The sequence below is a fragment of the Falco rusticolus genome, chromosome 6, assembly GCF_015220075.1.
Source record: "Falco rusticolus isolate bFalRus1 chromosome 6, bFalRus1.pri, whole genome shotgun sequence".
In the NCBI taxonomy this organism is placed as follows: Eukaryota; Metazoa; Chordata; class Aves; order Falconiformes; family Falconidae; genus Falco; species Falco rusticolus.
In genome coordinates, this window is record NC_051192.1 from 66542879 (window position 1) to 66557092 (window position 14214).

The 14214-nt window shown below is 35.4% G+C and overlaps 1 protein-coding gene across 1 annotated transcript in view; it reads left to right on the top strand.

Annotated features, from left to right (window-relative positions):
- PXDN (peroxidasin) overlaps nucleotides 1-14214 on the top strand; it is a 90338-nt gene that overhangs the window by 31449 nt on the left and 44675 nt on the right. The window contains exons 3-4 of the mRNA XM_037391973.1: nucleotides 741-812; nucleotides 7219-7290. Coding sequence (XP_037247870.1) covers nucleotides 741-812; nucleotides 7219-7290 — 144 coding nt within the window. The remainder of the gene's footprint in view (nucleotides 1-740; nucleotides 813-7218; nucleotides 7291-14214) is intronic.

The following is a 14214-nucleotide window of genomic DNA, read 5'->3' on the forward strand; positions in this document are numbered from 1 at the left end:
TTAGTGGAATATTACATGATAAGTCATGGAGTTAAACCAAAGCTATTCAAAGGCTCAGAGTTGCAAATGTGGTGCAGTTACAAAATATTTGACAAACTCTAGTGTTTTGAAATTTCCTATTCTAATGTGCTCACTAAGACTGTGAGAAGTTGGAAGTTTTTGTTCCTAATGAGCTGCTTTTTATGGAGGTCTTTGCTAGTGATATCAGTGAGCTTTCAATCACTTACCTATTTATCCTGGAAACACATAACACGTGTATTGAGAAATATTGTACTGTGTGTTCACACCAGAATACAGTTGTGTTGCAGTATGGTGTAAAGGGCCCAGTACACCAAAATATTGCTAAGATCCATCTAGGAAAAGTCACTTTAATGTACCTGCTAATGACAAATATTTGTTACTATTGATTTTATCAATTTCAAACTGATGTGTAGATTTGAGACCAAAATTTTTTCCCTTCATCCTCATTTCAGATACCTACAAAACCCCTACATTTTTTCAGTTTGTAGATATTTTTTTACTTTTTAAATTTCTTTCTATTTTTTTCAGAATCTTCTGCAAGGTAGTGACTTTGAGCATCTGTAAGCACATAACTTTTCTTCTAACAGTTACTGTTAGGGGAAAAATATATATATTTTTTTAAGTTTTCCTTTTAATGCTACATTACACCTGCTGTTACACGTTTCCCCCCCTACTATTCCTGTATGTTAAAATAAATGGCTATTTATTTCTTTATATAGGCTTCTAAACAACAATCAAATCAAAAGAATACCTAGTGGGGCATTTGAAGACCTTGAAAATCTGAAATATCTGTAAGTTAAATGAATCTCACTTTTTGCATCAATGTCTAACTGAACTACTTCAGTGGGAAAGTGTCTTAGTCTGAGGTTGTGTTTTAATCTGATCCACTATATCAGGAGATAAACTGCTTTGAAAAATCTGTGAAATTCATTTATGGGGTGGGGACAACTGTGAATCTCTTATTCTATATGAAGGTGCACTGAGATTTGCTAATATTAGCCTGATATCTGTAGGCAGTAGTTTTTAAAGAACTTACTAGTTGCTGTTTATTACATGCATCTTAAAACATAATTTATAAAGGGATGTGTTGAAAGGTTTAGGAAGTCACCTCTTTAACGGTTCACTGAAACAATCATACAGGTACTTTTAAAGTTTATGTTTTGAAAAGTGGCTTAAAAAGCAGCTAGTCCAGGATTTGTGTCTGCAGAAGCTTGTAACTTATATAACTTTTCTCTTACAAATTTATACTACATTCAGTGAACAATTTAGGAATAGTTAAACAGCTTAAATCAAACATAAAATAGAAAAGTACCTATATGATTTGCCATAAGTTCTATGTCTTCAGGCACCCTCTATTTTTTAAGACTAACTCCTCCCAATTTTAGCAAACTTAACAAGTGATTAATTACCTGAATAAGCAAAAGGCATAAAAAATGTTATTTTTATCTGTATAAAAGACTGAAGCTGAAAAGTAGGTTGTCATGGATTCACATTTGTAGTCTCTGGAGTCCACCTTATCTACTGTCATGTAGAAAAGTTTCACTCTGTTGTCTTGGAGTATTGATCGTTGCCTGAATGCTGTATAGCAAATAATGGTCACTTTGAGATTCCATTGTTTGCGCACAATTCAGAAGCTTAGCTTCATCTGGTTTTCAAGAATACAGCCTGAATAGCTGTAAGGAGGTGGGAGAAGGGAGGAAAATAAAAATCACGTAAATTTGTGCAGACATGTTCCCTGGTTTTCCAGGCTGTGTTTGATTACATTTCCTGGTCTCATTTTTATGTGTATTCTTTTTCAGTAATAAAATTGTTTAGATACAATAGGAGGAAAAAGAATATTGAACAGACTGTCCCCAAATAGTTATTAGTGTCCACGATGATTGTATTTGTACAATAGGGGTTTGTATGGTGGATCTGGTAGTGGAGTATGTAAGGTCTACTAATTCAGGATGGCTAAGCTTCTTTCCATGGTCAACAGCTGTGCAGAAATACTACTTTGTTCTTAGTTCTTTATTTCCATGTTTGCCTTTGCTTAGCTATTGTAAACCTGAGATAAAACCCAACTATGCACTCTGCTCAGCTCAATAAAAGAGTGAAAAGAGGTAACTGAACTATGATTTGTTTTCATATACATGTAATAATGTTTAGATCTGTATTGGTAAGAAAACTGGAATATAAAATTCAATGTGGTAGAAAACAGACAATTTTTTTCCCAGTAGGATCAAATGAAGTATAAATTAGGGGGGAGAGATTGTACAGAACTTAGAAATATTGTTCAGAATTTAATATTATAAAACCAAACAATCTGGAATATTTGAGGTTTCGTATGGCCTGATCCTATGGATATTTGCAAACCTAACTTGTATTGTTGTTTTTCATTAAATGAGATCATTGGTCCATGGTGTTACTTCTGTTCATATGAGAACTCAAGTACTGTCTGAAAATGTATAACTCGCTGAGTAATTTTAGAAAACCTGTCATTTCTCAGTGGCTTTGATTTAGCAAAACATAAGTGTATATAAAGTGTGTAACCATTAGTAAATATGTATGTATAACTTACAAAAATACTTGTAACTATATAGTTATATATCAAATATGTAAGTATAAAACATAATACATTATAGTTTTAAAAAAATAAAAACCAGTGTCTGAGAGATGTATGTTAAGGCCCATTCCTGTACCTCTGCTGATCAGTTTTTGTGTTTTTGGACAAAATATTTTTCCAGCAAGTATTAAACCCTAGAATTTTCAAATGCTTCTTTGTAGTATTTATTTGTAAAGTTGAGCATAGAGTTTTATGAGGCACACATGTTTTCAGAGTTGTCTGTCTGAAGAATAGATTTTGACAGAATGATAGCTTCTAAATTTCTGTGCATTGAAATTACTCATCATTGTAAAAGTTGATCTTTACATTATAACAAGAAAATTATGCACGTATGATTTTTGTAGCTTATTTTTTAGGAATCTTTGTAATCTTGTTCCATATGCAATTGAAATTTTGACAGTTCTGTAAACAGTTTTGTGTGCTCTTGCTATGTTGTTTCTGGTAATGATTTGTCTTTGAATTCATATACTAAAAGTTGGAAAGAAAGAAATGTAATTATTGTTCTGCTATGAAACCAAGAGGATACCTCCCCCCCACCCCCCAACCTTTCTCCTTTTCTGTCTGTCTGTCTTTGTTTCATATACCTTGGTGTTGGCAATATGGTCCCTTATTAAGGGTCAAAAAGGCATTAGTAGCTTGGACCCCATCCGTAATATATATATTTTTTTCTCTGCGTTTCAGTCATTCTGTATAATTTTTTAGATCATCTTCTGTTCCCCCTTCTACAAAGGATACTGTAAACACTCCTGTCTAAAATAAGCTTTAGAAGTTGATATGAGCAAGACAATTGGTAACATTTGTAATCTGTGCTCCTGATGCAAGATTTATATGTATATGTGTACATGACGTACATGGTACACTGAATATATTTAATTGACTTCCTGTGAGTTATTCAGTTTACTGACTACAGGTGGTAGTACAGAAAGAAAAGCTTCCCACCCTTATAATATAGATGCAGGCAGATTTGTGGACGCTTGGTAGGATAATCCTTCCTGATCCTGAAAGCCAACAGTTTAGTCTCCAAGAGAGAAGATAATTGGGAATTGAAGGTAGACATGTACTACTGTTTTAACATGTAGGATACTAGAGTATTTGGAATCAGCAATGGGAAAAATGAGGTTAAGTTAAAAAGAAAATATTTTATATTTTTCCTTATCTCCTCCCTAAATTTAGATTAGCAATTTAAAAAAAACGAACAACATTCCAGGGAAGGTGCTTGGTATTTACAGAACAGTAAACTGAAAGCTAGTGTGAAGTAAGTGAAGGAAATAAAAATGGAGAATGAGAAGAACTTTGGCAACCACATTAATGCATGTTCACTTAGAAACAGAGAGGTGAGGAACCAGACATAACAACATTGCAATAAACTTGATAAATGGAAAATAACACTGTATGAAGTATATCAGTTCTGGAAATACTAAAGGAGAACATGTAAGGTTTGTTTTGCCTTTGGTGAATGAAGTAATAGTGGTAGATGATATGTTACAGGCTTGCCAAAGTGCTGAGTTTCTGACCTCACCCTTCCAGAAATGGGATTAGGTCATGTTTCTTCCTGTGCCTTTTGCCACTGTTGCTGTCATGGTCATGTTGCTTTGTCCTTTGAACACCTCCAGTGATTCTGAATCTCATTTCTTTGCAATTCATGTTGCTAATTCCACCATCTCCTTTATGTTTCTATATAGATCTTTTCCTATACTTATTTACTTCTCAGGTTTAACTCTACAATGCCTGATATTGCTATTACTTTTTACCTTTTTCCCCCCTCTAGTTCCAAATAAATATGCCTGGATCTTACTTTCCTTAAATCATATGACTTTTAATACAGTCCATAAAAAAAAAAAGGCAAAAAACCCCCACAAAAATTATCGTCATAAGGGGATCTGACAAATGTCTTAATTAGAACTACTTTTTTTCTAATTTCCTGATAACTGGTTAAGTATTTGTTTGTTCATTTCCCAAGTATATGACCAGTACCTCTGGCCTTTATCAGCCTTGCCTGCTTTTCGGAAAAATGCTATTTCTTTAAAGTCTTCTGAAAACAGTTAGTAGTAATTGGCAAAAGATAATTAAATGTCTTAATAGAATATATCCCTTTGTCATCTTAAGCCAATGTTTGTTCATTCTTTGTAAAATTTACTGGCTCAGTTCTGTAAGAAAGCTTTTAGGTAAATAAATTATGTTACTTTTTCCCTAATTATACCCTAAATCTGTTTTCTGCTAATGTAGCTGGGATAAATTTTGAGAATGTTTTTGTTAATCAGTGCGGTGTTTGTTTTACTTGTTAGGCACAGTAGCATTTTAGAAAGACATAAATATTTTTTGCAAGTGCTACTTATTTGTATTTTGTATTCTGTCATCTCTCTCTTCATTAGGTAAATATTTATGTATCTTTCTTTCTGTTAATATCCTGAGGGAAACAGCTACACAATTAAATGTAAGTCTGGTTAGCACATCTGTCATGGGAAACATGTTTTTGTAGATTTGGAGTTTCTCAGCAGTGGGCAGACATGATGGACTGAGGTCAGTTGAATGTCCTGCAGCTAAGGGTTTTCTGATCAGAATGGAAAAAGTTGTAGTTTAAAACTGAATCCCAAATAAAGTCTCTCTACAGTGGCTTGGTAAGAGCTCCAACAGGGGACACGAAAGACTGCTCCCTTCCCTGCGATATGGTGGTAAAAGTCTGCAAAACTACAGTCGCTATCCTACTCTTCCTCTCACTCACCTTTGTTTTTCATTCTGCCTTATTTTGTCTGCCAAAAGTAGATAAAAGTTACATGAGTGATTATGGTAAAATGTTTTGGTTTTTTCCAAATTGGATTAATTCAGATTTCTTGAATAGAATTCTTCAAATGCCCACAAGAGACGCTTAACTGAGGTTGGTTATTAAAACCATTTTAGCCCACTCTGGTTGGGTGGTCTGATCAGGAGTTTAGTTGGAGGAATAAGAGGAATTTCCACATTGCCAAGTGGAATGCATTAAGAATGGCAAAGAACACTTCAGCTGTTCAGTCCTTGAAATTTTCTAAGGATTGGGAAGAAATGGTGCAGTTAAAATTCTCGCTGGAAATAAGGTAGGAATTTAACATCATACAGAAAAGAAAATCAAGGAGATACAAAATTGTAATGTTTATGATCCTCAAATGAATTGATATTTCTGAGTCAAAACAAGTATTTGAATATTCATGAAATATTTTTTCAAATAGAATAAAAACCAATTCCACATCCAAAATGTTTAATACATCTGTCCTCTCTCTTTTCAAATTATTGTAAAAGTTTTTACAGTAATTGCACGTGACTTTTTTTTCCCCAGTTTAATTTGTTCATAATTTTGAGCATCTTAAACACCTCAAATTTTTGCTTCCTTGTTATTCTGTTATTGGAGGAACTCTGCTTTTTGTTCGGATGTGTATCTATGTTCATTAAGTACTCCTGAGTCTGTATATTTATGTGTTGGAACCTCGGCAAGCAATGCATTGGAAAACTATATTTAGACACAACGGAAATGTGCTACTCCATATTGAAAAAAGTAATAATAGAAAAGCCAAAACCACTACTAATAAAATGCCTGCTAATAAAGCCATTTGTGGTCCAAAGTCTCTTCACCCTTTTTTTTTGTAGAAATCCATGCCTGATTAACTGAGTTTCAAATCATTTGTCAAATAATTGTGAGAAAGTTCTAAACCGCAAACCTGTTCCTAACCTAACACAGACAGTGACTGACACTGAACCCCATAAGTATTTTCATTTGCTGCCTCCATGGAGAAACTGCAGTCATTAGCTACGCTGCGTGATTTTTCTCCAGCACCCTCTCGCTAAACCATTCTTGCTGTTAAAAGCACGATGAATGTGAGCACATACACTGATACATCCTGATTTATTTTAATTCTGTAGAAAAGGTATAAACACATGCGAACATACTGGTACTCTGCATATGTTTATTCTGTTTATATTATAGAGTATCAATGGGGACCTAATGTCCATATTCTACAAAGCGCTAAAAGAAATATATAATGCTGTCTTATGGATGTGATACCAATATTCTAATGTGTATTTTTTTGTAAATATTCAAAAGGTGATGCAGGTGGAGTTACAGAAATTCTCACTGTTTGTTCTCCAAGTCCAGTGAAAAGACTTATTCCATCATAATTTGAGTATTTGTACCAGTATTTGGATGAGATTTTAAAGAAAATCAGAGGCCAATGGCATCCCCAGTGTGTTCTGGCAAAGGCATTTCTGATGCAATTCTGTCCTGTTGAGTTGAATTTATTTTGACTTTTGGCAAGCCCATCAAGAAACTGAGGGGCAAAGAAACAGTAAGTAATGTAACAGTGAGCACTGGGAAGCCCAAGACCATCCAGGTGACAGCCTCAGGGCCTACAAGGCTCCACGCTTTTGTCTTTCCTGACAAATATTTGGGACAAAATTTCAAGGACAAAGTATTTTTATGTGTATGTGTTTAGTTTTTGTTTTGTAATTTTTTTTTCCTAATATGTACTTGAAAAACTATCTTCATGTGTCAACTTAATTCTTCTTTTCCACTTTCATGTAGCTCTTGTTCGTGTACTAATATTACTGATTGTTTCTTGTTTCAGCTATTTGTACAAGAATGAAATCCAGTCAATTGACAGGCAAGCATTTAAAGGACTTGCCTCTCTAGAACAACTGTAAGTGCCTTTTCTCTTCTGTGCTGTCATCTCCATGGTTCCCCTGCAGAGGAAAAGTGCACGCCTTGATCCATACTGCCTGCATGCTCTGCATGTCTGCACTCCCTGGGTTGTTAGGCAGAAAGCCCCATAATCATTTGCATGTCAAGAAACACAATTGATCTCTGTGTCAAATTCCTCATTTCTATGTTTGTCTTTTATTTGTGATTTGCATTTCTGGTGTCCCTGTACATTGTTACATAGCTTTGATGAAGAAGACACATTATTGTGGAAAATGTTGAAAACTAATGTGTATGGCTTAGATATTTTGATTTAATTTCTGTAGGTTTTATAACATTGCAATTCCTTTGACTGCAGCAGTTTGTTTTATGCAGCATAACTAAAGCACAATTAGTCTCTTGGAAGTTTAACCCAGTTTTATTATATTTTAAAATGAGATTTCAAAATTAAAACCTTACTATTGTTCATATGTGTTAATCATTGCCATATTAAGAAGTAAGAAAGTTAATAATTTGTAATGTAGGTGTTTCAGTAGTGTTTTCTGGAAAGATTGATTAAAATCATAGTCAGTTTCCTGTGTAATGACTGAAGAATAATTTCTGCTGAAAAAGAATGAAAAATGCAGTCCTTAACATAACAAAAACTGATTGTATTGATTCCGTTAAGTTTAACTATACTTTTTTTTTTCATAATCAGAAAGCATTGCTATACATTCATTGTGGTAATGTTTAGGAAAACAGAAAGAGCTATAAATGCATAGCTATTTCATAGTCTGACTGCCAAATAACAGTACTAGACCAATGAGTTTTGTAGCATATGAATTTTGGGAGCTGAACATCTTTCTTCTAGGACCAACATAAATTTTGAAACTCATGACGGTGTTATCAGTGTAAAACAAATTTTCTATACATACCAGTTTCCTTGTTACTATAAACCTGTAGTGGACATTAGTGGACACAGTGTGTATCTGAAATAAAATGACATTTCAGATGTGGACAAAATCATACAAGCTCATTTTACAGGGCAATAGATGCCTTTTGAAGGAAGAGCTTCTATATAAAACAAAAGTGGTAATTATAAAACATATAAAAATGTCATTTTTTTCCTTAATGCCTTTCTCTTCCTCCTACTCTAGAAATGATTACTGCAGCATATTGACAGCAACTGGTAGGGCTTACTTGCATGCTAATAGCAATTCTTATTTTCTGTGTAGAATTCTAAATATTGAGGCCTATTTATTGAATTACTAATACTTCCAAAATAATAATCTTCCCCATGCCACAAGCCTGATATGCTGTAAGTGGCAATATTTATCCTTTTTATCCTTTTTTCTTTTGCTCTATTTCCTGTTGACTCATGACTAAAAATCATAAATCACTTTGGAATATTAACACCTTCTGAATGTACATTCCTGCTAGGTTGCAGTTAAGCCTCTCAGCCTGCAGTGATATCATGCTGTCAACTTAAGCTCAGACTTGAGACATCAACATTATTCTATATGAAATTAAGTTTTAAACAGGATTTGAGTCTCATCGCTAGCTGGGAAGTATGGAAATGGAGCCTGACATGGTCACTGCTCAGGGACTGCCCTTATGTCACAGCATCAGTTGTCACAAGCAGTGCACATGGCTGGTCTGGTGAGCTGCCGGGGGAGTTAATGCCCTGCTGGGTGCACATCAGAAAGCACACTTCTTCTAGACCCTTCTCCTGTGCAGATCTTAAAGGGAAGGCTTGCCAGCTGGGAAAATGGGAGCACAGGAAGCCAGTGGCAGGGCTGGAGGGTATTCACTGAGATTTGTAGTTTGAGAGATTTGTCATTTAAGCATCTTTAGCATAAAAATAGGTTCTGTCTCTACAGGTTCTGTTTTATCACATTATCCTTGGAGAAAGATGTGTTCTCAAGGCTAAAGTTAGTCTTTGTGAACAAGTTCCCAGTCCTCTAACTTCAGTTTGGAACAGTACCAACTACTTGGTCATTATTTCTGCATTTGAGGTTTCTATGGCCTAAAGTTATCAACATTTGCTACTTATGTGTTGACTCAGCCAATTCTCTGCTCAGTGCTCAGCAGAGTTCGCAGAAGTAGATGCTGTAGCCCACATCTCGGGGAAAGTTTTGATTCATAGTAATTCTACTCCAGTGAAGCTGAATGAAACTGATAATTACTTTTTTTTTTTTTAAAAAAAAAAACAAAACACAGGACAGCAAGCATTTTTCTGTTTTTTTTTGTTGTGTTGGTTTTTGTTTTGTTATTGTTCTTTGAGAGAAACTGTAAACATAGTTTGATTTAGAACTGTTACATGTATAAGGGAAGAATAAACTTGGTATTTACTGCAGCTGGCAGAATCCTTCTTAAAACTCTGTGGCAGAATTCTTATCTGCTGATGTAGTAGTAGATCTTTTTCTTCGTAAATTTCTGCCAAGGGAATAAGATCTTTGAATCAGATCTTGAAATTCACTTGTGCTAGAGTAAATTCTGAAAAAACTTTGCAGTCCTAGGCACTTGAACATATTGAGCCATACATATTTCATCACCTAACTCTTCACTCATGGCCGCTTAGTGAAAAGTAGCCGCTTAGTACCAATTTAGACCCTGTTAAATCTGCAAGATGTGTTTGGATCTGGCAAATGTGACACAAAGCTGCAGGCAACTTGTGATTTTTCAGAGCAGCAGCTGGAAGGCAGCCAGAGCACCTGAAAGGCAACGAAAGCTGCCTCTGTATGCTTGCGCTTAGACAACTGCTATATGCCTCTATACGTCTGTGCTTGGAGAAGTGAATCCCACCTGAAATGTCACAGATACCTGGCTTGTGAGGTCACAAGTCTGCTGTGTCTGGATCCCAAGATAGAGCTCTAACTGCAGTCCTATTTCCAGATATGTGTACATTACTTTTCTTCCAAACATCTACTATATTTTTTGAGAGCTTGGCTTAAAAGCTGTATGTATCAGGGACAAAAAGTGTTCTCTGTAGTCCTTAACTAGAGGGATCCCCAATACTAATAGAATAATTTAAATCTGTTTACCTGATCTAGTGGAAAACTAATTATGCATTTTCTTCTGACTTTCATATTAACATACTAATTTTGCTCTTTATAAGCTGTTAATAGAGTTATGCTGTAGTTTGTGTCCACATGTACGTATTTGGGGGAAATTAATAGATAAAAATGTTATTTTACATATAGTGATGCAGCTTGTTATATATTCATTTTATTTCCCTCAATTCAATTTTTAGTAGCTTTGAAATGTTGCTGTGAATTTTAAACAGTTTTTTTATTACAAAAAGTTCCTGGGTTTTGCATAACTGTATGTGAGCAGTTAAGCACATTTAACACAGTGGAGCCTGATTAAAGTCTCATTGCTGCTAAAAATACCTATGGGAAGGAATAACGAAAGAAAAGTAATTAATAAACAAAGAAACCCAAAAGGTATGAAAGGGGCCTTGAGAAGTACGTCTTTATTATTCTAACATAAGATCGGCTAGGGACAGCAAACCTATGTGACTGGAAACAGATATTTATCTAGCTTTATTTTAAAAGTCCTTAAAGAGAGGATTCCATAATATCCTTAAGTATCCTGTTCCAATATTTTATATCATTATTGTAATACCTTATTTAAATCTCTTTCCTTGTGATTTAAGCCTGTTAATTCTTATCATACCCCTGGGCAGAGAAAGCTCTTTGATAAATGCAGGGAAAATTCTTTCTAACAATCAAAATTACAAACATGCTATTTAAATATTCAGAACATAAGTTATACTCGACTAATGGATTGTAAGTACTTCCTCAAAGATGTGGAGGTACTATTAGAAATAAGCAATTGGCATATATGTTAAAAGTAATCCTCTACAAAAATACTATGCTACAGAACACACAATGCTAAATTTAGTGCTGTGAAAAATGCCCCGGGACTGAATTTTACTGTAAATATTCATATCCAAGATTAATAATAGCAAAGGGAAAAGTGTACCGTGCTTATTTGATCAAGTCTTTGTCTTCCTCTAGGTGCATTTCATTTGGACATTTTTTTTCCCCTTTAAGTATTTCCTTCCCTTCTGTTTCATCCTTGATAATGAATTCAGAATTAAAAAAGGAAGACACAGTATTTAAAAATCACTCTTGCATGCTTTTTTTTTAAATTTGCATTATGAAAGTCTTGTTAATACCCATTTCATTATATCACACTACTGTTCTTAAGAACGTTTTATACTCTGAACATAAGAGGTCTGTAAAGACATGTTAGTGTGAGATTATTTCCTGAAAATGATTACCTTTAAAGTGAATTTCCAGTCCAAGAAATTTTCATAGTAATTAAAATATTAAAAATCCTTTAAAAAAGAATGAATGTGCTACATGGATAAAAAGAATGTGATAAGTGATAAAATGTGATTAAACTGTAGGTTGTAAAGCCAAGGATTTTTTCATTCTTTTTATTGTAGACTTACAGTGCAATCTGGTTTCTGCATCTATTTGTTTGGAATTACACTTGTTGCTGATTACTTTGCCTACATATTTAACACTTTGTTCTGTTGATAAATTGCTTGACAAGTTGCTCGGGACTTTTTTGAGGTCATAATTTAAAGACCTGCAAAACCCAACTAACCTGTCATATGAAGCAGTTAAGCGTATTTTCCAGTTGGACTTCATTATTTGATTTTTTGAACTACTTCAGACAGCGTGATTTCTGATGAGGTAAAGTTAACTGTTAAAATATGCTTCAGTGCCTGAATTATTGTAGTTGTACCTGTGATGATTTGAGGTTGTAAACAAGGCAAGGTTTATAACAGAAATATTGTTTTAATTATCTGATTACTTTGGTTGGCAAAACAGGATGAGTTTTCTGGCACATAAAGTATTGTTTACATCTGTAACTATAGTAGTCTTGAATACTGAACAGCAGTTATGAACTGTTGCTTTGAGTTTAATGATGTACATATACATCACTTAAACCATCTGAGAGAGGTGTCCTTTCTTTTCCTGTCTTTGCTAATCTCACCTCTGATCCGTGGACCTGAAGAAGGGGTTCTGTGCCTCTGTGTGCCTACTTTTTACCAGTGCTATTTCTTGCTCTAGTAAGAGGTATTATTTGTACCTACACATCTTACCTTGTCAGTGCCAAAGAGTTAGAAGAAATTAATTTATTGGGAAGGTAAGGGGTATGTTTGTAAGGTGCTCATGAATCATAAAAATGCAAGTACAATTAACAATGTTGAAAAGGAAAAGATCCCTGTTGCCTGCACGAGAAGTAGTGTATGTATTTTTTTTTTTTCCAAAACCAAAGCTGCTTCAGAAGAAGTAAAAAAAACCCTACAGTTGGGCCTGGTTTTTCCCTGTATCCTCTTTCACTGCCATGATCCCCATCTTGCCTTGCTTTCTCCCAAATGCTGCTGATGCTGGACAGGTGGATGAGCAGAGCCCTGGCTCCGGGTGAGCTGTGCCTGCCCACCTCATGGGTGGTCCACGGGGCAGATACCAGCCCTATCCTGCTGGTCCTTCCTCAGGGCTGGGCCTGATGGAGGTCTCTCTTCTCTCTACTAGTGATTCTGATGAACCTTGCAGGAAGTATCTGCCTTTGAGATGTCTGCCTTTTTAATTTAGCTGAAATTGGCTTGTATTTTCAAAAGGGAGATGAAGACTGGCAGGCGTAGCATGATCATGTGCTTCTTGTTTCCTCATGCATACAATCATAGTCTATGCTTGCTACAATTTGTGGCCATGCATTGTACTGGCATAAAGCAGACTTGATACTCTGATGTGCCTGATCACATCTGTGCTGATTTATTGGCTTTTTCTGTGGTCCCTGTTCATTGCTCCCTGGCATCGCTTGCTGGCTCATGCTCGGGCTGTGCTGCTGCTGGCGGGGGATCTGGGAGACTGCCAGGCACGTGCCTGGCTTCCCCGCTGCACGCACCTTCCAGGGCTCGCTGCAATCACTCTGCCATAATCACCGCTTGCTCCCGCTTTCCTCACTCTGTGACGACCATTCGGCTCGGGTCAGGGATTGGAGCATGTGCGGTATTTCAGTCCTATTACTTTTCATGCTGAATGATTACTTTTTCAGGAGTTTGTGGGGTCCAAGATGGTCTCTTTGCTTTTAAATGATGCTCCTTTTCATTCTTCAGCCAATGGTGATTTCTATATATGCACATTCTTCGAATGTCCTTGAGTTTGCCAGAGGTCAAATAGGAAATTTTAGGAGGTCTGGATACATTTAGAAATTAGAAGGATCCAAAGTCTATAAATAATTTTCACATTTCCTTGTGCAAGTCTTACCAATTACTTCTTGTTTTGTCATCTGCAAGGCTATAGAGTACCTCCACAACATAGTCAAGACTAGAATGGTCCTGCCTTTGCAGTCCATTTTCACAGTAGTTACAGATTAACAATCTGGTTATTTATCTTGTTACATTAGACTTTTTCAGTTTTACAGGATTAACATCTCTGTAATATTTGTTGCTGTGTAATATTAAAAGCTTACATAAGCATCAACAGAGCATCAAACAGCACAGCTGTGGTGGTTAATTGTACACCAGCTGCTGGAAAGCCCTTTCTCTAAAAGCAGTTCAATCAAACTTGGTTTTATATTATGAATTTGTTTGGGTTTTGAACTTTTTGAGACCATTCATCATGGCTTTAAATGCCAGTATTCATGGACTAGAACAGGTTACTTCTCAGCATAGTTTTAAATGTTCACACAGTGTGATAGCAATGAGAACAGTTCCCTGCTAAAAATGTTGTCCATTTAGAAACTACAAAAGTTTTCTAAGCAACTGGCAACATTTTCCTGTAAAAAAAAAAATCATAATTTTCTTTTTTCCATATATATTTATTCAAGTGTGCATACTAATGAAAACTAGACTTGGCAAGAGAGTGTTCCAAGTAGTATCTCCAAAGTAATGGTTTTCAAACTTTTTTTTTTGCGCATATGT